Below are 26,034 nucleotides of genomic sequence, written 5' to 3' on the forward strand. Positions count from 1 at the left end.
TCCTATAAACTCTATCCCAAATGGTCTGCCATTGTTTGCCTTTAAATCTTCTCTAAGTAATGATGGGTCTGAGTTATACCAAATCTCACCCTACAGAGTATTTCCTCAGAATATTACAGAAGACACCAAATAAAAGTGCCATTTTAAAAGACAGGTGGGGCTGAGAAGGTGGCTCAGTGATAGAGTGCTTGCCTCACAAGCATAAGGCCCTAGTTTCTATTCCTCAGCACCACATACACAGAAATAGTCAGAAGTGGTGCTGTGGCTCAAGTGGTAGAGCACTCACCTCAAGCTGAAGAGCTGAGGGACAGCACCCAGGCCCCACGACCAAGAAAAAAAAGACATATTTTTTTCTTTCAGAATGTAAGATCCTCCAGAGCAGGGACAATATTTTCTGTATGTTCTATTGTGTCAGTACACTGTAAATGCTCAATAAATATTGATTATTGGAGGCAAAAAAATCTGCTGTCATTGGAAATATCAACTATACCAATTACTATTCTTGAGTTTGATATAGTTCTAAAATAAAAACTGCCATTCTTTCAAAGACAAACATAGACACATATGTGTATATAAACACACATACAATGCTTTGGAGTAATCAGATTACATTTCATTAATATGAAATATTAAATCAGTGTTTTGTATAAATCAGTACAAACTCATCCAGTCAATTGAATCCATCCAGACTCCTTTATAACACCTGTAAACTTATCAGATCTTTTGCACAAGCATTAGTCCTCCTGAGTTAGCTGGTCAGGAGAAGCCACAACAGGACACAAGGTGTATTATCAGGGCCTTAAAAATAGGCCCACAAAAGAGGTGTGATCAGTTTTGAAAGAAGGGATGGATATCAGTAAGATTATTAAATTATTTGGGATTGAAAATCAAAGAAATGAAGATCTCTACAAAGAAGAGGACTAAAAAGAAAGGAAACACCTCTGAGGTCCAATCAGTCCAGTGTTCATGTACAAGTCTTCCAGGGGTGATGGGCCACAGTGTGATGCCCAGGGGCCCACATGCTTAACTGCTCAAGGCAGGATGAGATGAAGTCTGGGAGCCTGTATACAGGAAGGCTGAAGGTCAAGGTGATAGGAGGCAGAACCTCTATAAGAGGGGCCCTTTGTGTGTAATCCTAGTTACTCAGGAGGCTGAGATCTGAGGATCAGGGTTCAAAGCCAGCCCAGGCAAAAAAAAAATCTATAAAACTTTTTTTTTTTTTTTGCTAGTCCTATGGCTTGAACTCAGCATCTGGGAGCTATCCAGAGCTCTTTTGCTCAAAGGTAGCACTCTATGCCACAGCACCACTTCTAGATTTTTCTGTAAATAATTGGAGATAGGAAACTAACAGATTTTCTTGCCCAGGCTGGCTTTGAACTGACATCCTTAGCTACCAGCCTCCTGAGAAGCTAGAATTAAAGGCCTGAGCAATTGACACCTAGCTCATACGAAACTCTTATCTCCAAGTAATCACCAAAAGGCCAGAAGTGGAGGTGTGGTTCAATTGGTAGAGTGCTAGCCTTGAGCATACATATTAAGGGACAGCACCCTGGCTTGAGATCAAGCCCCAGGATCAACAGAAGGAATAGAAAAGAAATAATCTGAAAATCACAAGCCAGGAAGATGCAGGATATGGAGCAGAAGGAGTCTACTGTGTTTATGTAGCAGATAGACAAGGTGAGACCCAATGAGGCCAGAGGTCTGTGGAGCAGGTAAGACACTTGCCTAAGTGTCTCCTAGGATGGCAACATGCAGCATTTTGCATCTGTACCAGCAGGTGGCACTAAAACAACAAGGTTAGGTAGGCCTAGTTGGTTGGCTCTAAGTAATGAGCAGGTGATTTTGTATATTTGCTAGGTGTTGGGGGTGGAATGGGGTGAACTGAGGCCCTTCAGGATTCCTTCATTCTTCCATTATCTTGCTCATCATTCCATTTTACAGATGAGGAAAGCTCTGAGCGGATTTTTAAAATTAGTTATTTGCCTGATTTTTGCTAGCATTGGGGCTTTAACTCAGAGTCTGTCACTCTTACTTGGCTTTTCTTCTCAAGGCTGGCACTCTTCCCACTGGAGCCATATGTTCACTTTTGGGATTTTGCTGGTTCATGGGAGAAAAGAATCTCTCAAATATATCTGCTGGGGCTGGCTTTGAACTGAGATCTTCAGATCTCTGCCTCCCCGAATAGCTAGGATTACAGTCGTAAGCCATCAGTGAGTTGTTTTAGAGATGATTTTTTAAAGTAATATTTTTTTCTTTTTCTTTTTATTGTGAAAATACTGTACAGAGGGGTTACAATTACATGGGCAAGATAATGAGTACATTTCTTATAAGATAATATTTCTGTGTTCATCCATGGTGTGTGTGTGTGTACCCTCGTGCACACATACACACACACACACACACACACACAGAGAAGCAGGGACATTGTCCAAGCCCAGTCAAAGGACAGAGCAATGTTCACACCAACCATTTATTGTCCAGTGGTCTTAGATTTTGGGTGAGGGGAGGGGAGTGTTCTGTTACTCCCTGCCTTTTGGGCTATTCCTATTCCTTCCTGGTGACTACTTTGTTTCTCATCACAGACTCCCAAAACTCTCCTAGGGAGAACATCCTTTCTACCAGAATGGGAGTTCAGGGCTGCCACCCCCAAGATCTCATGTCTTTCTTTCCAGCTGTAGGCTTTCTCATTATGGGAAGAACATGGGCTCACGAGCCAGGGATCATAAATTAGCCACCTTTACTGCCTTAACCTGAAACCTGCCACATCCCTAGATGGAGGCTGGACACACAGACTTCATTCCTTCATTCTGCAAGCCATTCCTTTGCCACACTGCACATGGCAGCATGCGTGATCTGGGAAGGGTCTCAGATCAGCTTCTCTGGACAAAAGCAGATAAATAGTAACAAACAGATATGGAAAAATAACATAGGAAGGATTCTGGAGGCGGAGAACTAAGGATCTTGGTTCAAAGACAACTTGGGTAGGAAAAGTCCCTAGACTTACCTTCAAAGAACCAGCAAATATTCCAAAGTTGGGCTGTGTTTAAAGTGGCAGAGTTCCAGCCTTGATCAAAAAAGTTAAGGGATAGTGACTAGGTTCTGAATTGAAGCCTCATTACCAGCAATAGATAGATAGATAGATAGATAGATAGATAGATAGATAGATAGATAGATAGATAGATAGATAGATAGATAGATAGATAGATAGATTTTCTGTGTACTGGTATTAGCTACTCAGGAGACTGGGAGTGAGGCAAGAATCATGGTGTGCAGCCAGACAGGAAAGTCCATAAGACACTTATCTCCAATTAACTATCAAAAAGCTGAAAGCAGAGCTGTGGCTCAAGAGATACAGAGATAACCTTGAGTAGAAAAGCTGAGGGACAATGTGCAGGTCCTAAGTTCAATTCCCAGGATGAGCGTGCACACATGCATGCATGCATACATACACACACGCGTGCATGCGTGCATACACACACACACAGGAAGATACAGTAGTATGACCATAGGGTGTGGGGTATAGAGGGGGTGGCTGACTGGGAGCCGTGTTTTGGGTGTGGTGCTGGGGACAGAACTGGAGGAAGGGTCTCCTACAGGCCTAAGAATGGGGACTTCAGTAACAGGAAGAGCCAGCATCCAAATCTAAGGGAGAACAGCAAACGGGGAGGAGACAGAACTCTCTACACAGTTCTAGATTGTTCTGTAAGGTCCTAGTGTGGTAGGCAGGTGAATGAATGTTCTCTTCATGGCCTTCATCACTCTGGCTGTTAGTGGACCCCCTTGGTGTGTATGCAGGTCCTTGGTGTGTATGTATGCAGGTCCTGGGGCTTGAATTCAGAGCCTGGACATTGACCTTGAGCTGTTTATGCTCAAGGCTAGCATGCTACCTTTTGAGGAACATCTGTGCTTCCAGCTTTTTAGTAATTAAAGGGAAATGAGTGTCTCATAGCTCATGCCTGTAATCCTAGCTACTCAGGGAGCTAAGATATGAGGATCATGGTTCAAAGCTAGCCCAAACAGGAAATTCCATGAGACTTTTATCTATAATTAACCAAACGATAACTAGAAGTGTTGCTATAGCTCCAAGTGGTAGAATGCTAGCCTTGAGCAAAAGAGTTCAGGAACACCTAGGTCCTGAGTTCAAGCCTCGGTACTGACTCCCTCCTACCCCCTGTAGTAACTCAAAAAAAGAAGTCTCACAAACTTTCATGCTCAGGTTGGCTTTGAACCATGATCTTCAGATTTCAGCCTCTGGAGTAGCTAAGATTACAGGTGTGAACCACCAGCATCTACCTCACTTGACTTTTCACTCAAGACAGCCCTCTACCACTTGAGACACAGCTCCACTTCCAGGTTGTTGTTGTTGGGTTTTTTTTGAGTAACTGGACATAAGAGTCTGTTGGATTTTTCTTCCCAGGCTGACGTTAAACCATCATTCTCTGAATTCAGCCTCCTGAGTAGTGAGAATTACAGGTGTGAGTAACGAGCACCTGGCTACAGCTCTCTTCTTGTCCATTTTTCAGTCCCGCCAACCTCCCTAGCTTCCTGCCCTGGCTTTTCACTCCCTTGCTATCATTGGTGTTGATTGTCACTCCCTCCTATTTTGAATGAATCACTCAGTCTCTGGTCCTAGGAATCTACTGCAATGCTATTATGATGACTAGGGCAAACATAAGGAAATAAGCCAGGGATAGACAGTATGGAATCTGAGCCTGCTACCTCTTACATCTGCCACAGTATGAGTGATCTTGGGGCTTCTGATAATGCCACTGCCCTCTTGGAGACCTCCAAGGAGTTAGATGAATGCCCACTCACTGCAGGCATGCCAAGTCCTGGGGCGCAGGGCACTAAGGCTCCTCCTGTACTCCACTGCCACCACTGGGACTGTGAGAGGTCACCTCCGTCTTCTGAGCCTTCATTTCCTCCATAGTTCACAGACATTGTCCTTAAACCCTTGCATTCCAATCCCTTCTCCTTTCTCCTGGATCTTTGCCAGAAGTCTCATACTTATGATTTTTGGGCTTTGCTTTTGGCTAAGCCGATCTGTCTGGTGCCAGCCTGGAAATCACACCATTATCATCATCCTTTCTTCATAGAGAAGAGAATGAATGGGGATTAAAGGTTTGTGATGATGAGATGGGAAAATGGAGACCCAGTCTTTGAATCAGTTTGTTAAAGAATATTAAAAACATGGAAGTGGCGCTGTAGTTCAAGCAGTAGAGCACTCGCCTTGAGCTGAAGAGTGCAAGGACAGTACCAGACCCAGAGTTCAAGACCCACGACCGACAAAAAAAAAAAAAAAAAAAAAAAAAAGAATATTAAGAACAAGCCAGGCACTGGTTCCTGCCTGCCATTCAAGCAACTTAAAGAGGCTGAGATCTAAAGACCTTGGTTTGTAGTCAGCCTGGGCAAAAAAGCTTGTGAGATTCTTACCGACAATTAAGTTTTAAAAAGTCAGAAATGGGGGCTGAGAAGATGGCTTAGTGGTAAAGCGCTTGCCTTGCATGCCTGAGGCCCTGGGTTCGATTCCTCAGCACCACATAAGCAAAAAGAAAAAAGCCGGAAGTGGTGCTGTGGCTCAAGCAGTAGAGTGCTAGCCTTGAGCTGAAGAGCTGAGGGACAGCGCCCAGGCCCAGAGTTCAGGCCCCACGACCCGACCAAAAAAAAAAAAAAAGTCAGAAATGGAAGTGTGGCTTAAGTGGTAAATACCAGACTTGAGCAGAAAAGCTAAGCAAGAGAGCAAGCCCTAGTATCAGAGCACTCGCACATGCATGCGCACACACACACACACACACACACACACACACACACACACATACACACACAATAAAATGTGTTTTAAATACTGACCCATAAACCAGCACTTCTAGGTGAATCTATTCTTTTTTCAAAACCCTTGGCTAAGGCTTTGGCTTCATCAGCTTGAGGTCCCAGAATAAATAGCATCAACACTGAAGATCCCTAAAAAAGCCAAAGTAAGGACACCTGGTAGGAAATTTTGTATCCCACCAGGAAGGTTGAAGACACAGACCACAGTTTGTTAAAATAAATACTTAAATAAAAAGGGACGTGGATGTTGGTGGCTCATGCTCGTAATCCTAGCTACTTGCGGGGCAGAGATCTGAGGATCACTATTCGAAGCAAATCTGGGCAGAAATGTCTATGAGTTTCTTTCTTGCTTGCTTGCTTGCTTTCCTTTTTATTTTTTGCCAGTCTTGGGCCTTAAACTCTAGGTGTGGGCACTGTCCCTAAACTTTTGCTTAAAAATTGCGCTCTATCACTTGAGCCATATAGCCACATCTGGCTCTTTCTGTGATTGACTGGAGATAAGAATCTCCCGAACTTTCCTGCCTTTACTGGCTTTTAAACCCAGATTCTCAGATCTCTGCCTCCTGAGTAGCTAGGATTACAGGTGGGAGCCACCAGAATAGGCTGTCTGAGACTCTTATCTCCAGTTAACCACCAAGAAAGCTGAATGGAGGGCTGTGGTTCATGAGGTTGAGTGCTAGCATTAAGCAATAAAACCTCAGGGACAGGACCCAGACCTTGAGTTCAAGGCACAGGACCACACAAAAATAATAAAGAGAGAAGTAGCAAGGGGACAGCGGGAGGAGAGACTTACCATTCATCAAATACAATAGTCTAGAAGCTGACAAGGTGCTGACCCAAGTCACAACCAATCATCTATTTGAGGAAGCACAGTGACAACCAAGTAAATAAACAAATATGTGAAGCAACCATAGCAAGATCAACAGTGCAGGGCTTTAAAGGGGTCATTGTGAGTCAAGTGCTGATGGCTCACACTGTTATCCTAATTACTCAGGAGGCTGAGGTTTGAGGATCCTGTTTCAAAGCCAGCCCAGGCACTAAAGTCCATGAGACTTTTATCTTCAATACACTACTCAAAAAAGCTGTGGCTCAGGTGGTAGAGCACTAGCCTTAAGCTCAAGGACAGGACCCAGGCCCTGAGTTCAAGCCCCAGTCCTCAGACTTCAGCTTCCTGAGTAGATAGGATTACATATGTGAGCCACCACAGCCAGGCAACCTTTTACTATATATTATCTCATTTAATGCCCATGGCTGCCCCAATAGGAGGGCTCAGTCTGAAAGTATCAGTTCTCATTTACTTTCAGTCAATGATCAGGTCTGTTTTCCCACTGAAAGTAGTCTTGTCTCTGGGAGGAGGATAAAATTCCCTTGTTTGGTGCATCCTATATTACAAAAGCGATGAAAGGGGCTGGGAAGGTGGCTCAGTGGTAGAGTGCTTGCGTTGCATGCATGAGGCCCTGGGATCCATTCCTCAGCACCACATAAGCAAAAAGAAAAAAGCTGAAGTGGCGCTGTGCTTCAAGTGGTAGAGCGCTAGCCTTGAGCTGAAGAGCTGAGGGAGAGCGCCCAGGCCCAGAGTTCAGGCCCCATGACCAGAACCAAAAAAAAAAAAAAAAAAGTGATGAAAGGGCATGAGATTAAATCTGGGTTCTTAAAGTATTGTGGGGAAGCCTGGCCTGGTTTGCAACTTTGATTAAAAAGTGACTCTGGGAAGATAAAAGGAAAACAAAACACACCTCAAATCCAATTTCCTTCAGAGTACTCTAGGAAGCTAGTTGAAGAGAGGTGAAGGGGAGAGAGACTAAATAATTTCCTTCCTTTTATGACTTCGACTGCTATACTTCGCTCAAGCAGTAATTACTGAATACAATAGCTACAATGTACCTAGCTGGGGAAGGTCCTCAGTTTACTTTCCCAAGGTGGAGAAGTATATGAGCTAAAATCTTCAGGTCTCAGCTTTACTTAGGCTGCTTGGCTCAGGGAAGAGGAGGACCTTTTCTGAAAATTCTTCTGCCCAGAAAGAGCTCTAGTTTATTCTCAATAAACAGTAGCAGGTGCTGCTAGAGATAAGGATGGTATAGAATAGATTGTGACCTAGGAGCTCACATCCTCAGGAGGGAGGCCCAAACTGAGACCTGCTCTGTGGAGAAATCAAAGAACTAGTGAGAAAATGAATATTTTAGGTCAGCAGGCAAGGGAAGGGGTTGCTGAGATAGAACTTCTGCTCCTGTTCCTGAGAAAATGGAGAGAACTACACAAAGGTTTATTTTTACGTGTGTGTGTGTGTGTGTGTGTGTGTGTGTGTGTGTGTGTGTGTGTGTGTGTGTGTGTATGCATGCCAGGGGGCTTGAACTCCAGGTCTCATGCCCTTGCTTAGCTTTTCGTGCAAGGCAGATCCTCTACCACTTGAGCCAAACCTCCACTTTGAGGTGTTTTGCTAGTTTATTGGAGATAGGAGTCTGTCAACTTTGTCTGCCCAGTCTGGCTTTTAACAAGTATCCTCAGATCTCAGCCTACTGAGTAGCTAGGGTTATAAGCAGAAGCCTTCAAGTATCCAGGTCCACACAAATGTTTAGAGAAGAAATTTCTAGACGTTTGCAAAGGCCCTGCCTGATTTGTTAACTTCTTGGGTATTTATTTAGTTAGGAAAACAGCAAGATCAGCCTAACTAGGAGAAAAGCAAAAGGTGTAAATCGGTCATATCATATGGACCTTGCAGGCTGTAAGGATTCTTGTGGATTGTTAATGTGAAGGAAAAGTACTGGTGAGTCCCCACAGTTCACCTGGGGTTCTAGCCGCTCCTCTGGCTACTCTGTTACAGCAGTGTGCCCAATATAAAAGAACTATAATATTAGTCATTGCATCATTCACAGTAGTGGAAAGGTAGGAGCAACCCAAATGTCCATGGATGAATAAACAAAATGTGATCTATGCATCCAATGAAATACTATTCAATCTTAAAAAGGAATGGCATTCGGACCCATGCTACATGAATGAATCTATATATTGTAAGTGAAATAAACCAGATATAAAAAACGACAATTTGTTTCCACATCCATAGTTAAACAATAGTAAAAATAAATAAATAAAAGTCAAATTTGCTGGGTACCCATGGGTCACATTTATAATACTAGCTTCTCAGTGGGCTGAGAACTGAGGATGGAGGCTTGAAGCCAGGCTAGGCAGAAAAATCTCTGGGGCTCTTAACCCAATTATACCAAAAAGTCAGAAGTAGAAGTGGGACTCAACAGTAGAATATCAGCCTTGCGCAAAAAAAATTCAACTTCGAGTGGAGAATGAGTCGGTCAGTGCGGGTGAGAAAGAGCAAGCTTTCTGGGTGCAACAGCACTGTGGCAGAGCAGAGCACACAAAGCCAGCCCTAGGCTGATGAGGAAGGGCAGAAAAGACAGCAGAAGTTTGATTACTTTTATTGGCCAGCCCTGTGGGTTGACCCCAGGGCCTGGGTCCTGCTCCTGACCCTCATTGTGCTTAAGGCTAGTGCTCTACCACTTGAGCCACAGCCCTGCCCTGCTTTTGGCTTTTTCTGAGTCTTTATTGGAAATAACACTTTCATGGACTTCCTGCCAGACTGGCTTCAGAGATTGATCCTCAGATCGCGGCCTCCCGAGTAGCTAGGCATACAGGCATGAGCTACTACTTCCCCCCCATTTCATTAACTCTTGTGTGTCATCCCCAGGAATATGCACTGGAACCAAGGTGACCCAAGCCTTCAGGGGAGCCCCAGACCCCGGGGGCTGAGCAAAGGTGCGACTCCAGCATTATCTCCAAAGCCCAAGGAACTCGATTCCAGTGACCATTAGCAGCAGCAGAGGAGGCAGGGATCAGACTGGAGTGCACTCCAACTGCACCAAAATGCACCAGGAGCACCAATGCCCAGGGAGCACCAATTAGCTCCCAACAACCCAACTCCGCCTCTTTCTCACTGCCCAGTGGGTGAGGGAGCTACCGAGGAGCAGGATGCACGGTCGCAGCTTCAGAAGAGGGACTGAAGAACGCAAAAAAATCATATATATATATATATATATATATATATATATATATATATATAATGACAGCACCTAACAGCCATTTTTGCTTCTGTATGAATTGCTTTGTACTGGATGATTGTATGGTTTTTGTATGATTTTAACTGTGACTGGTTTTAGTTACTTAGTAGTGGAATGTCAGCCTGGGAGCCTAGAGTTGCTTAGTAAAAGACTTCAAAGGGTTTACAGCCCTGACCAAGGGGGCAAAGTCCTCAGAATTATCCCCACAGCTGCAACGCCCCTCCTGGAGGCTGAGGCAGTAAAGCCCTAGGGAAGAATTATAATGTTTTAAGAAACCTAAGCAACTCCATTTTTGTTTAACACTCCATCTCAGTTCTGCGACTTGACTCGTGATCCACTTTAGCCCCAATGCTAGGAATTTATGACAGAAAGCCATGCACAATTCTTGGAGCCATAGATGGCATTTGCTTAAGGCAGGTGTTAGCCCCCAAGTGGTGTTGCCCCCCACACACCTAGGACTAAGAGTTGTTAACCAACCCATTCTTCAGAGCCCGGGGCAAGGCATGCCATGCATTCTGTTGGTCCCGGTGTGACATAACCTTTTTCGGTCAAGCTATGGACAAAGGACATTTTTTCTGTAAAGGTCAACCAATCATTATTTGCCCAGTTTAGCTTGCTTTAAATGTAAATGTTAACCAATCATGTAATTTCTTATGTAAAAGTTCCTTAAAGTTGTTGGTTCAATACTATAAAAACGGCCCTGATTCTATGCTCAGGGCCTCTTAGCATCACTGGTTACCATGTGCGCGGAGGACCAAGCTCGAGCTTGCAATAAACTGGCTCTTTGTTGCTTGCATTGATCGTGGTCTCTGGTGGTCTTCTGGGGGTCCCCGAATTTCGGTATAACAGGACCTCTAATGTTGGACCCATAGTTGGCACCCAGATAGACTTGAATCTCCACGCGAAGGTGGAGGCGAGTGATACAAGCATTTGCTAGCAAGTGAAGAATAGGGAATCATGGGTCTGTGGTGGCTTCACAGTGCCCAACACTTGCATTGGCGGCACCAACTTACGCTGCAGCTGTGACTCAGTGGTATGGCCCAGCTTGCTAGTCAGGCAGCGGTGGAAATGCTATAGAGTCAGAGTGTGGACAGCGCCATTGCTGTCTTGGGTTTGGTTAGTTGTTGCCGCTGCCACCACGTGGACACACGGTCAGGTCTGACTGCCCATATTGGCCACATGGTGATTGTAGTGTCTGGAATCTAATCTTCATGCTGGGGGAGGAAAACCAGCCTCCCAGATGAGAGGCGTGCCCGGATCCCTGGAGGCAGGGGTGGGCACTTGGCTGATAGGTTATTGAACCTGTCAGTCCAATGCCTGGGACTGGGAATTTCCGGTGGATCTGCCCGTGCTCGGATCTTTTTAGGCCAGGTGGTGGGCGTGTCCGGATCCCTGGGGTGAGCACTTGGCTGATAGGTTATTGAACCTGTCAGTCTAATGCCTGGGACTGCGAATTTCCGGTGGATCTGCCCGTGCTCCGATCTTTTTAGGCCCGGACCAGCTTAAGTCTTGCCACGTGTGTCTCCCTAGTCGAGTGCTGGGTCCTGTCTCATCTCTGGTCATCATGCCATGGTAATTCAGATCTCCATGGAAGCTGAATTGCCTTGTTGGTATTGGTTTTATTTCTTTCCTCTTTAGCATGTTTGCTAGCTGGTTTATGTGTATTTGGGGGGCTGTGGGCCTTTGTAACAACGGGCGGCCTGCAGCCTGTTAACTGTGTAATAAAGACTCCAGTATTTCATATTCCAGAATGTGGCTTCAGGGATAGCTCACAACACAGCTAGTGTGGAGCAGGGCTGCCGGGCTCTGAAGGGGCTTTTTCAGGTGGTGGTACTGATGGCCCTGGTCTTCCTGCCCAATGTGGGGCCGTGGCCTTTGGACCATGAGAGGCAGCTCGGTGGCACCCGTGGGGGTTCAGAAAAAGTGCTGGTTCTAGCTGCGGGCAGGTGAGTGCCTCGGTCCGGTATGGCATGGAATGCTGCGCCCCCCCTTCTCCAAATACTTTTCTACTGCCCCTTCTTGCTCCTTCTCCTCCTGTCGGAGTCCTCAGAGGCAGCAGGGGGAACATCTGCATTTTTTCCTGCTTTTTTTCCCCAGATGGGGCAAATTGAGGCTCCAAGGATGAAAATGTGTCTACTCAATTGAGTCAGAATTAGAACCCAGGGCCCTTGGTGCCCCAGTCTGGGACTCTTATTTCAAATTTCCATGCTTTACAGTCAGTCCTCCTTTCTGTTGCCCTCTCTCGTCCCCTGACCTCATCCAATGTTCTCTTTCTGGAGAGAACCCTGTATCCCAGGGTGTGATGCCTTCTGTAGGACTGGTTCCCTCCTCATCTCTGCTCTCCTCCCTCATCCCCGCCCCCACCTCACCTGATCCTGTTGTTTCTGCTCAGGTCAGTCCCTTTTTCATTTTACCATTTGCACAGGGGCCCCTGGGCCTCCCTGCTCCCCTCTCCCTATTTGGCTTTCCCCATTCCTATTTTTTTCTCAGATCCTGTGGATTCCTTGGGGAGTGAGTGCAGAGATTCTCTTGGAGCTTCAGGTGCCTTGGATAGGGTGAAAGGTGAGTTTCTGGTTCCTGAGGAACTTGCCACCTTTAACTCTCCAGGAGTATGGAAGTGTCCTGGTGGAGGGATCCCCCAAAATGTCCCAAAGCACAATTCCTTGAGGGTAGAATGCCACATGCCTTCCTCCTCTCCTCTGAATTGACGGGACTTGGTATTTTTTGCATTTCAAACTGTGATCATTTTTGTTATTGCCTTTTTGAAACTTAATCATGTACCTGTACCTGTGTACATGCATTAGGCTAAATTTGCATTTTTCTGTGTGTGTGTGTGTGTGTTCAGATCCTGGGACTTGAACTCAGGGCCTGGGTGCTGTCCTTTAGTGTTTTTCACTCATGGCCCGTGCTCTGCCGCCTGATCCACAGCTCCACTTCTGGCTTTTTGGTGGTTCATTGGAGATAAGTCGTACAGATTTCACTGGCTTAGAACAAGGATTCTCATATTTCAGCCTTCTGAGTAGCTAGGATGGCATGTGTGAACCATTGGCACCTGGCTTTGACTGCTCCCTCACATCATTCCAACTCCCTTATCTCCTAGCAAGTCTATGGATACTTAAATTGCTTCCTATAGTGGGGCATTTCAGATTTGCTTATGGGATTTTTCCTGGTCCCATAAGAAGTGGGTAATTTGTGTATCAGGATCTGACTTGACTGACTGTTGGCTGGACTCAAAGGAAGAGGCTGAATTTTTTTTTGTTGGGGGGGGGTCCTGTCGTGGGGCCTGAACTCTGGGCCTGGGTGCTGTCCCTCAGCTCTTCAGCTCAAGGCTAGCACTCTACCACATGAGCCACAGCGCCACTTCCGGCCTTTTTCTTTTTGCTTATGTGGTGCTGAGGAATGGAACCCAGGGCCTCATGCATGCAAGACAAGCCCTCTACCACTGAATTTTTGAGGTTGATGCTTTTCCTTTCTCCTCAGTCTCTGGCTGGTCTCTGGCCATTCTGGTGTGTTGAGTACAGAGGGCTCTTTGCCACAGGGCTAATCAAATGGAGATTAGCAAATGCTCTAGTTAATACCTTGAGGTTAACTTGGCAGCTAGAAGTATGTCCTGTAGCAGTTAATTGCCCTTGTCAGTGTTTGAATTGTGTGAGTTGTGTGTCTTCTGTATTTTGCATATGCCGGACCCTCTGCCTTTCATACATGTGTCAGAGTCAGAAAGACAAAGACTTAAATGAAACTGTTGCTTCCTAACAACCACAATGGAACTGGGAATGGAGGGAGCCTCTGTAGCATGTGCAGTGGAGTGGGGAAAGGAGGTGAGCCACAGATAACCTAGCCCGGATCTCTCTTTGAGACCTCTCCTCTTTCCCAACTTCATATGGGAACTGGAGGAAAGCTGGTAACCAGGGCTGCTAACACTAGCCCAGAGCCAGCAGGCAGGGTTAAGCTCCAGAGCTACTAACTCTAGCCCAGGGCCTGCAGGCAGGGTTAAGCTCTCCTCAGCAGGGATGATTAGCAGGTCTGGCCTTATCCTGGAGGAATGGAGCTGGCAGCAGGGGAGGTTCAGGAGCCTCTAGAGAAGCTCACCCCCACTTCAGGGTGATGGGTCCTAGGTATGAGCCTAGCTCCAGGGTCTCTCAGTGGGCTCTGGCCTTATGGATTACCAGAGTGCTAGTTAATAAAGGAATATAGTTAGTTAGCTGGGCACCAGTAGCTCATGCCTGTAATCCTAGCTACTCAGGAGGCTGAGAACTAAGCTCATGATTCAAAAACAGCCTTGGCAGAAAAGTCTGAAACTTTGCTCTCCTATTAACTACCAAAAAGCCACAAAGTGGATCTATGGCTCAAATGATAGGAGCACAGAAGCTCAGGGACAGGATCCAGGCCCTGAGTTTAAGCCCTAGGACCAGTCCCCAAAATAAAACAGAACTGAAACACAAAGTTACTCTGTGCTATGGCTGGCAATTCTAGGTGCTAGTAGGACTCTCATTCCAGAAACCTATAAGGAAACTAGGGTTCTGTGGGGCTTGAACTTGTTTAAGATCCCTACCATGAGCTAGATTACCATTGGCCTTCCTGGACTTGTGCCCAAGGCTATCTAATTATTGGGCATGTACAGCCTTTTAATTTAACTTTCATTTCCTTGCAAGTGAGCTGCGGCTAAAGTGGTAAGAGCATCAGCCTAGAGAGGAAAGGTTATGAGAGAGCACACAGACCCAGACTTCAAGCTCCAGCACTGGCACAAATAAACGCACTCTCTTTTCCACCTATATGAGCCATGGAGAGACTGGTGTTGGAGTGAATGCAGTTGTGCTCCTTTGCCTACTAACTAGTGGGTCTTTCTGTACTTTATAGTGCCAGCTGTGGCTTGAAATCATGGCCTGGGTACTATAAACTGAGCTTTTTTGCTCAGTTCTACCACTTGAGCTACAGCTCTAATTCTAGGTTTTTAGGTGGCTCATTGGAGGTAAGAGTCTCATGAACTTTCCTGCCCAGACTGGTTTGACCCATGATTTTCAGATCTCGGCCTCTCCTGAATAGCTAGGATAACAGATGTGGGCCACCAGCACCTGGCTTAGCTGGCTAAAATGCAAAAACCACCTGGAGGCAGCCCCAGAGACTTGGATTTAGTTGGTCAGGTTGGGGCTGGCACTATGCTGTGTGTCTGTGTCTGTGTGTCTGTACGTGCTTGTGTAGTTGCCTAAACACAGGACCTCATATTCTATTTTGTTGTTGTTGATGCTGGGGTTGAACTCAGGAACTAGGGAAATATCCATGAGAGTCTTTTTCTCAAGGCTACCACTGAGCCACAGCTCTATTTCCAGCTTTTTCTGAGTAATTTACTGAAGATAGAATTTCATGGAGTTTTGTGCCCAGGCTGGCTTTGAACTGTGATCCCCAGCATCCTGAGTAGCAGCAGCAAGGATTACAGGTATGAGCCAGCAGGTCCCAGCTCATATTTGTAAAGAAGGATGAGGTAATGATTATCTTTTATCATAAAGCTTGCCTCTGGGCATAAATAGTTTGTGTACTACTTGTTGTTGTTATTGTTGTTATCACGTCAGAGGTGGGGATGGAACTCAGGACCTTGTACTTATCAGGACAGGCTTCTCCAAGAGCTAAATCCCCAGCCCCACCTCATATTTTTTATTGTTTTTTTTCCCCTCACAATTGGTGCTCTACCAGATGAGCCCCATCTCTATTTCTGTTTTATGTTTTTGATTTTTTTTCTTGTTAATTGGAGGTAAGAGTGTCAGACTTGCCTGCCCAGGCTGGCTTTGAACTGCAATCCTCTCATCTCAACCTCAGGAAGTAGAATGGTGGGCTTCCAGAGGCTGGGAAAAGGCATGGATGGGTGCTGCTAATTAATAGGTACCCAATTTCAGTTTGGGATACTGAGAAAGTTCTAGAAGTTGGTATCAGTGAGGTTGCTTGAAATGTGACTGTACTTAAAGCCACTGAAGTGTATACTTCTACTTGGTTTGTATAGCATGTTTTATGCTATACTTATTTTCACACAATGAGAGAATAATTAACATTGCAGCCAGAGAGGGGCTGGACAAGAAGGGTTGGCAGGAGGTGTAAAGTTCACTCATCAGTTTCTCACCACCAAATATCTGTTGTTGGACCATTTGTGCTGGGCCTGTGCCAAGTTGGAACAAAGGCAGTGGGTGGTTGCTTGGAACTGGTGGTCTATTACTTGAGCCACACTTATACTTCTGGCTTTTTGCAGGTTAATTGGAGATTAATCTCTCAGATTTAGCTGCCATGGCTGGCTTTGAACTTAACATACTATCTTAAACTCATGAGTGGAACCTGCTCTCTCTTTTTTTTTTTTTTTGTCAGTCATGGGGCTTGGGCGCTGTCCTTGTGATCTTCAGCTTAAGGCGAGCGCTCTACCCACTTGAGCCACAGCACCACTTCTGGTTTTCTAGTGGTTTATTGGAGATAAGAGTCTCATGAACTTTCCTGCCCGGGCTGGCTTTGAACCGTGATCCTCAGATCTCAGATCTCAGCCTCCTGAGTAGCTAGGATTACAGGCATGAGCCACCAGCTCCCGGCCTGCTCTTTTTTTTTGTTGTTGTTTTTGGTTATCAGGCTTAAACTCAGTGCCTGGGCACTGACCCTGAGCTCTTCTGCTTAAGGCTAGTTCTCTACCACTTCGATCCACTGCACTACTTTTGGTTTTCTGGTGATTAATTAGAGATGAGAGTCTCACAGACTTTGCTGCTCATTAGCCTTGAACCTCAATCCTCCGATCTCAGCCTCCTGAGTAGTTAGGATTACAGGCAGGAGCCCCTGCACCTTGCTGGAGACCTGCTCTTCTATGAGGGAAGGGGCTCGGATTATCTCCATTTTACAGATGTAGAAACAGAGGCAAAAAAATTAAAATGACTTGTCTATGATGTCATGAGTTAGTAAATGCCAGAGCTGGGACTTTTATCTTTTAGCAAAGCTCACCCTCAAATAATACTCCATTTGTGTGTGGCCTTTGTCATCCCATCATATTCCTGTAGCAAGGAATCAACACCCACAGGTGTGATTAAGAACATGGCCCTGTCTGGTGAGGAGAGTGCCTGGGTTCGAGTCTCATGTTCACTATTGAATTTGGATTGAGATGTTTGTATGGCCAAGATTCAAGTTTTATGATCTTGGCCCTGGCCAATCATTTGTTCTGTGTTCCAGTGGCCAGGTCTGTAAGACTAGGATAATTTATTACCAAGTTCACCCATTAAAGTCAGCTTTATAGTTCATTTGAGTGAAGATGGCAACCTTGGGCTGAGTATCTCATTCAGTGGTATTCTGTACATTTTTAGCATGGTGGGAAGGAGGAGGGAGGTGAGGATAGAGGAAGAAGAACCAAGAGGAAGAGGTAGAGGTGGAAGTTGGCCAGGTATCAGTGTCTGGAGCCAGAAATCCTAGTTACTCAGGGGGCTAACATCTGAAGATGATAGTTCAAACCAGCCAGTACAGGAAAGTCTAAGATTTTTTTGTTGTTGTTGTCAGTCATGGGGCTTGAACTCTGGACTTGGGCGCTGTCCCTGCACTCTTCAGCTCAAGGCTGAGCGCTTTACCACTTGAGCCACAGCGCCACTTCCGGTTTTCTAGTGGCTTATTGGAGATAAGAGTCTCAAGGACTTTCCTACCTGGGCTGGCTTTGAACCTTGATCCTCAGATCTCAGCCTCCTGAGTGGCTAGATTTACAGGCGTGAGCCACGAGTACCCGCCAAGATTTTTATCTCAAACTACTCAGAAAAGATTGGAAGTGGAACTGTGGCTCAAGTGGTAAAGTACTAGCCTTTTTTTGTGTGTGTGGGGTCTGGTCCTGGGGCCTGGGCGCTGTCCCTCAGCTCTTCAGCTCAAGGCTAGCACTCTACCACTTGGGTCCCAGCGCCACTTCTGGCTTTTTTCTTTTTTGCTTATGTGGTGCTGAGGAATCGAACCCAGGGCCTCATGCATGCAAGGCAAGTGCTGTACCACTGAACAACCTTCCCAGCCCCAAAGCACTAGCCTTCATTGAACACAAAGAGGCTCATGGACAGTGCTCAGGCTCTGAGTTCAAGCCCCAAGACTAGCGAAAAAGTAAGAGACAAAAGTAGAAAAGATAGGGTTTTGTGTTAGTAATATAGTTTGTTGTTGCTGCGACAAAATACTTGACAGAAATAACCTAAAGGAAAAAGGATTTCTTTTGCTTCATGTCAGAGGCAATCTTGGCAAAGCAGAACAACTCATGGTAGCCAGGGAGTTAGGGGAAGGGGTAAGAGTGGGAAAGAGAATGCCTGCCTGCATTGCAGTATTCTCTCCCCCACCCTACTTTAATTTCATATGGCAAGCCTGCCTATGGAATGGTGCGACCTATATGCAGGAGAGATTCAGTTAATCTGATATCCAGCCCAACCCCCCCCCCACACACAAAGGCATGCTTTACTCATCAGCTGGATGCATCTAAACCAATCGATCTCAATTAAGTTCATCCTCAAGATTTAACCATCACAGATGTCAGCTTCATTTGCCTCCAGATTTACCTTACTTGTTCTCTCACAACTCACCTATAATTTGTCATTGTTGGGTTTTGTTTTGTTATGTTTTGTTGGTTATGGGGCTTGGGCCTGGGCTCTGTCCCTAAGCTCTTCAGCTTAAGGCTAGCAGTCTACCACCTGAGCCACAGTGCCACTTTGAGTTTTCTGAGTGGCTTATTGGAGATAGGAGTCTCACAGACTTTTCTGCCTGGGTTGGCTTTGAACTATGATCCTCAGATCTCAGCCTCCTGAGTAGCTAGGATTACAGGCATGAGCCACCAGCACCCAGCTTCATTGTTGGTTTTTTTTAAGCACTCTTAAACTACTATGTGTGTGTGTGTGTATGTATGCACCTGCAGGCATGTGTACACATGCTGATACTGTGGCTGGAACTCAGCCTCTGTGAGTGAGTTCTTCCTTTTGTATTCAAGATAAGGCTGATGCTACTACTTGAGCCATGCCTCCATTTTGGTTTTTTAGGCCAGGCTCAAGTGGCTCACACTGTAATCCTAGCTACTCAAAAGGCTTGATATCTGATGTTGAGGTTCAAAGCCAGCCAGAGCAGGGCTTTTATCTCCAATTAGCAACCTACTGTGATTTAAAGTGGTAGACCACTTGCCCTGAGGAATAGGAGTTCTGGTGGGTACAGCAACCAGGCCCTGAGTTCAAACTCCACAAACAACAACAAAAAAACCCCTGAAAACTCTCATGAACTTTCTTGCCTGACCTGAGCTGACTTTGAAACGTGATCCTTAGATCTGAGGCTCCTGAATAGCTAGGATTACAGGTGTATGTGAGCCACTGGCACCCAGCTTTTAAATTCTGAGATAATGGATGTTCCTAAAATTGCCAGAACTTTTTGCCTTGAATGGAGCCTGCAAGATGCAGAACAGGGTCAAAGCTGGGTGTAGAGTGGCTCTGCCCAATGGAAAGGGCAGAACTGATCATCTTTGCAAGCTGAGTGGCTTAGACAACAGTTGTTAACCCTCCCCTGGGGTCCACATCGGTCAGACCTTGGGGCCTTCCAGAGCAGCTCTGTAAGTCACAGGGGGGATGTTGTATATAGAGTTATTCAGTCAACTAATCCAGTAAACAGGATCAGCAGGACCTAGCTGGATTTATGGATTGCCAGAGGGCCTTTCACTGAAGGAGATGTGCCTGCTTGTGGCTCTTCTGCTCACCACTGGCCAAGCTTGAACTCAGTATCTGAACACTGTTCCTGGGCTCTTTGGCTCCAGACTGCTACTCTACCACTAGAGCCATAGCTCCATTTCTGGTTTTCTGGTGGTTAATTGAAGATAAGAGTCTTAATGGACTTTCCTGCCCAGGTTGTCTTTGAATTGTAATCTTCAGATCTCAGCTTGCTGGGTAGCTAGGATCACAGGTATGAGGTACCAGCTCCCAGCCATTTTTTTTTTGAGCCCAAGTTTTTCTGTTTGTAGAATAGTGATGTTCTGAGTACATTTGAAGTATTGTTATTTTGTGTTTCTGTGTGTCTGTGTCTAATGGTCCTGGGGCTTGAACTCCAGGCCTGAGTACTCTCCCTAAGCTGTTTTTTTGTTTGTTTTTGTTTTGTTTTGTTTTTTTGCCCAAGGTTAATGCTCTACCACTTGAGTCTAAGCTCCATTGCTGGCCTTTTGGTAATTAGTTGAGTAGCTAAGAAACAGGCCTAAGCCACCAATGAGAAAGGTACATTTTACCAAAACAAATATGCTTACATCCAAAACAAGAATACACATGTCATGTCAGGTACCCATGGTTCATGTCTGTAATCGTAGCTCCTGTGTGAGCCCTGTGACAGGCTCTACCTTTTAACAGCAGTCATTTTTCCTCACTTACTTACTGTCTCCAGAATTCTTTCATTAGCTGGGCACCAGTTGCTCATGCCTGTAATCCTCACTACTCAGGAGGCTGATATCTGAGGATCACAGTTCAAATCCAGCTTGGGCAGGAAAGTCCCTGTGAGACTCTTAGTTCCAATGAACCACTGTAAAACTGGAAGTGGAGCTTTTTGGCTCAAGTGGTAGAGTGCTAGCCTTGAGAACAAAAACTCATGGATAGCACCCAGATCAAGATTTTAAACCCCAGGACCAGAAAAAAAAATTCCTGCATTGTGCAGAAGTGACAGTACATACCACTAATCAATACTTAGAGGATTGAGTGTGATTAAGATTCCTTCCTAAGCCAGGGAACAGTGGTTCACGTCTATAATCCTAGCTACTCAGGCAGCTGAGATCTGATAATCAAGGTTTAAAGCCAGCCTGGGCAGGAAAGTCTGTGAGGCCCTTATCTCCAATTAACCACCTTTTGAAAAGCCAGAAATGGAGGTGTCACTCAAGTGGTAGATCACTAGACTTAAACAAAAGATCAAGGAGGGGGCCCAGACCTTGACTTCAAGCCCCAGAATTGGCACACATGCACAATTTTTTCCTATGGTCTCTGTTCTCTTGGCCTCTGCATGCAGGCCATGAAGCATGGCTGGTGTAGATTCAGAACCACTGCTGCCTTGGTGGGTGCCAATGATGCCCATTGAGCAATGCCCTCTGACCCTTTTACCATTTCCATGGCTCTGCTCCTCAGCCCTCAACACCTGTGGCTTTCTTTAGAGGAGAAAGCAAAATAGAGGGATGACCAAATGGATTAGGGCAGCAGGAGGAGATTGTTCACTGCAACTCAAGGCTCTCCAAGTTCAGGTTTGCACAGAACCCCATATCACCCCGTTATACTTTGCTTCTGCTGCTGATCCCCTGGAACATCATACACCTTACATATAATCATTTCATGGACTCCCTGGAAACCTTGAGGAAGCATCACTCCTTCATTGCTGTCTGTTCTTCTCTGTCCACATACTGACTTCACTGAGTATATCCCTCTTCCCCAGCATTCCTTCAGTCTCCATGGAAGTGCATTGAAGGGACATAGGCATGTAAATGAGAGTCACTGTCTGACAGATCTATCGTGTGTGTGTGTGTGTGTGTGTGTGTGTGTGTGTGTGTGTGTGTGTGTGTGTGTGTGATTCCTAGGGTTTGAACTCAAATCTGGGTGATGCCCCTGAGTTTTTTGGCTCAAAACTCGTGCTCTACCGGGTGCTGGTGGCTCACGCCTGTAATCCTAGCTACTCAGGAGGCTGAGATCTGAGGATCGTGGTTCAAAGCCAGCCCGGGCAGGAGAGACCGTGAGACTCCTATCTCCAATAAACCACCAGAAAACCGGAAATGGTGCTGTAGCTCAAGTGGTAGAGTGCTCGCCTTGAACTGACGAGCTGAAGGACAGCGCCCAGGCCCAGAGTTCAAGCCCCACGACCGACAAAAAAAACAAAACAAAACAAAACAAAAAACAAAAAAAAACTTGTGCTCTACCACTTGAGCCACAGCTCCATATCCAGGTTTTGGGTAGTCGATTGTAGATAAGATTCCACTTGCTTTCCTTCCCAGGCTGTCTTTGAACCATGATCCTTAGATCTCAGCCTCCTGATTCAGCTAGGTTTACATGCATGAGCCACCAGTGCCTGTCCCTAAGCCTTTTTAATTTACCTTCAAGGTCACTGAAAGCCCAAGAGTTCTTCAGACAATCTGACAACTCTCCAGGAATCAGAACTGTCCTTGATTCTCTGCCCTCATGAGGGCGCTCTGAGTATTTGGATACAAGGAAATGTGCCATTTGACAATTATCATTGTTGTGTACATTTTCCCTCTATAAATTTAGGTGAAAAATACTGAGTTACAATATTCGTGTTCTCCATGGTGTTTAAATATGTAAATGAATGTTAGAATACAAATGCTCAGTGGAGTCCTAGGATATCTTTGCATTAGTAGAATAATAGATCATACATCTCTAAGTGTATTTGAGTAATGGCTAGTTTTAGTGAAGATGTGACTTTTTGATTATTCAATTATTTTTGTAGGAACATCAGTTTTTATTAATTCTGTATGTACATTAATGGAGAAATGAATTGCTTTTGTACTATCTGTTAGGGTATATTAGACTTTGCAAGAGAACCATGCAAACATCCAGGTACAAAGAACAAAGAAAGTATTATTGACAGCAGTGGAACTGGCAAGACCCCTTCTCACAAGTGAAGAATGAGAAGAAGTACCGGCTATTGTTTGCGGTGACCTATAAAACTCGGGGCTAGGAGGTGGAAACCCCAGTGTGGACATGTGGACCAAGGGATCCATCATGGTGGACTAGGATTTATGGCTGCTTACCCAAATAGTAGATAAGGGGCTCTGCAGCTGCCCAGACCTTAAGGTCACTCTATGGAGTTCTTGCTGCCCTATATCGTAGTAGCTACCCCAGAAGAGTGCCATCTCAAGATAAAGGGGGCTTGGAGGGAGGCTGATTATTATTATTATTTTTTTTTTTTTGTCGGTCATGGGGCTTGAACTCTGGGCCTGGGCGCTGTCTCTCAGCTCTTCAGCTCAAGGCAAGCGCTCTACCACTTGAGCTACAGCGCCACTTCCAGTTTTCTGGTGGTTTATTGGAGATAGGAGTCTCACGGTCTCTCCTGCCCGGTCTGGCTTTGAACCACGATCCTCAGATCTCAGCCTCCTGAGTAGCTAGGATACAGGCGTGAGCCACCAGCGCCCGGCACGGGAGGCTGATTATTAACTGCCTAGTGTTGACCAGGAAGGGAGCATGCCAAGCTGTGGAAAAGGGAAGGAGCATGCTTAGCTATGGGAAAGAAGCTTATTGGGCTAACAGTATCTAGCAACTAAGGACTGTGGATTTGTCTTTAGTGGAGAGTTTGATGCTTTACTTGAGACATAAAAGATTCTTCTCCCATAAGAAGGCCTTTCCTCCCATGTATAATGTTTCGAGCAGGAAAATTTCAGTAAAATTACACAGGTTCTTTCCTGACTACCTCATTTGCCTTCTCTCCCAGCCATGCTTCCTGCATCTTCTGTTCATTGTCAACAGCAAGAAAGAATGAAAGACTCTCTGGTGAGTTGCATTTTATTTCTCATTTTGTATTACATTCCATCTTATGAACTTAAAAGTGTCCAAGATTTAAAAACAGAAAAACAGATCCAGCTTCAGGAACATGTTCATAAATCACATAAAGATGGCTATTAGGTTTAGCATATTATAAAATCTGACATTCTGTCTATGTTAAGTGCAGATTTGCTTCACCTTGTTTCTAGTTTTTCTTATGTAAGAAAAAGTATTCACACTGTTATGTGATTCAGTAACCTAGAGGAGGTGATATCTAATGGAAGATGAAGGTTCCCTAGCAACTTGTCAGAGATCCCATCCTCATAAGTAACATTGAACTATCTTAATGAAGTCTTTGGTCACACACACCTTTGAATGTTTTAGAGGACTGAGTAAGTAAGCAATATGTACTTAAATTACTCTTCATACCTTATTGGACTGCTTCATGGTCATTTTCTTACTTGAAACTTAGGCTATAGGCGATGATACGGTCTATGATTTTTCTAGAAATCCCTCTATTTTTTCTAAGGTGTCCTCACAAGATTCCCCCCTCCCCCTACTATTTTGTTTCAATCTTTGTTTTCTGCTCTCTAGCTTTGCTTATTTGTATTTTTCTTTATGTATCTATTTTTCTTTCTGTATTTTTTTTCTCCCAGCCTGTCTTTCCTCCATCTGTCTCTCACTTTTTACTTTTCTTCGAATGCTGTGTCTGGGAACTAGTTTTTCTTACAAATTTTCCTTTGCTGCATTGGCTCTTAGAATTGACATTTTTCTTATGGTTTGATTTTTCCGTATTCCCTTTGAAGACAGGTCTTGCTATGCAGTCTAGCTTGCTCTTGAAATTTTATGTAGCCTAGGCTGGCTGGTAATCCCAAATTCAGAGAGTATAGGTATATTCCATCCTTTTTGGCTACATTAACCATTCATTACATATGGCCACATTGTTTTATGGTTATGCCTTCCATCCATCTACAGCATTTTTTACCTTCCATAAATGAAGCTGTAAAAATCATTAAATACACAGCTCCTACCAGTCTTTGGAACCATTATAGTTACTGGGTCTGTGAGTTTGTTGATCCATGGAAGAGCAGTAAGGGAAATCATAGCATGGCTGATACTTGATGCCTGGTGTATTTTATTTAGCTTATTGTATTCAAGATTTATCCCTGCTGTAAAATGTATTAAAGTTTTCTTCCTGTTAAACACATTTATCTATTCTTTCCAGGCTTCTGTCTTTTGGTTATTGTGAGTTGTTGTTGTGTAGTGATTCTCCAAATATTTGTTCTAGTCCCTGCTTTCACTTCCATTGGTATAAATCTAGAAATAGAAGTGCTAGACCATATTCCTATGTAATTCTTTTTTTTTTTAATTGTATTTTATTTTATTTGAGAACATACTGTACAGAGGGGCTACAATTACATGGGCAGGATAATGCATACGTTTCTTACCAAGCATTGCAGCCTCCTCATTTGTTTACCCTTCACTTCCCTTCCCCGCCTCCCCCCTCCCCCCACCCAATTTTACCCCCCTCCCCTCACCCTATTATACCCCCCTCCCCCCCCCCACACCGACATTGTAAGGCTGGTTTTGACATGACATTTTGTACTTCTCATTGTTGCAACAAGTCCACCTGAATCCTTAAACGACTTGTTTGTCCCCATCTCCTCCACATGTTATACTGACATCAAATATACTGAAAGCGGGGGTTACACTGTGGGGGAGGGACATACAAAGCAACAAAGAAATAATCTTATAAATGCATTAGAAACACATGCATGAAAGAAACGAAAACATTAAAATACATATTTAAGGGTTCATTTTCCTAACATCACATTATCTGACCTTTTCCGCTTGACTCATACCTATACTAGATATTGCAAATAAAGGAAACCATGGGACCTATGCTTCTTTGGGCCTGGCTTACTTCACTTAATATAATTTTTTCCAAACCTTTCCATTTCCTAACAAATGGGGAAATGTCATTCTTTCTGATGGAGGCATAGAATTCCATTGTGTATATATACCACATTTTCTTGATCCATTCATCTACTGAGGGGCATCTGGGTTGGTTCCATATCTTAGCTATGGTAAATAATGCTGGAATAAACATAGTTGTGCTGGTAGCTTTAGTGTGGTCTTGTTTGTAAACATTTGGGTAAATGCCCAAAAGTGCGATTGCTGGATCATAGGGGAGATCTATGTGAAGTCTTTTGAGGAACCTCCATACTGCTTTCCAAAGTGGTTGAACAAGTTTACATTCCCACCAACAATGAAGTAAGGTTCCTTTCTGTCCACATCCCCTCCAGCATCTGTTGTTGTTAGAGTTCTTGATTTTTGCTGTTCTAACTGGAGTGAGGTGATATCTCAATGTTGTTTTGATTTGCATTTCTTTTATGGCTAGGGATGTTGAACATTTCTTCATGTGTCTATTGGCCATCCTTCTTTCTTCTTCAGAGAAGCTTCTCTTTAAGTCTTTCGCCCACTTATTTATTGGGCAGTTGTTTCTTTGAGGATTTGTTGTTGGGTGGTTTAATTTTTTGAGTTCTAAGTATATTTTAGATATGAGACCCTTGTCCGTTGTATGGCTAGTAAAGATCTTCTCCCAATCGGTGGGCTTTCTATTGATCTTGCCAGCTATGTCATTTGCCCTGCAGAAGCTCTGCAATCTTATGCAATCCCAT

The 26,034-nt window shown here is 44.7% G+C and overlaps 1 protein-coding gene across 1 annotated transcript in view; it reads left to right on the forward strand.

Annotated features, from left to right (window-relative positions):
* The first annotated feature begins 4,699 nt into the window (after positions 1-4,699).
* The window catches only part of LOC138811665 (zinc finger protein 420-like), a 99,605-nt gene continuing 78,270 nt past the window's right edge, over positions 4,700-26,034 (forward strand). Inside the window, 2 exon segments of the mRNA XM_069999367.1 lie at positions 4,700-4,861; positions 11,646-11,842. Coding sequence (XP_069855468.1) covers positions 4,700-4,861; positions 11,646-11,842 — 359 coding nt within the window.

The sequence above is a fragment of the Dipodomys merriami genome, unplaced genomic scaffold, assembly GCF_024711535.1.
Source record: "Dipodomys merriami isolate MVZ:Mamm:240054 unplaced genomic scaffold, mDipMer1.0.p SCAF_547, whole genome shotgun sequence".
NCBI classification, from domain to species: Eukaryota; Metazoa; Chordata; class Mammalia; order Rodentia; family Heteromyidae; genus Dipodomys; species Dipodomys merriami.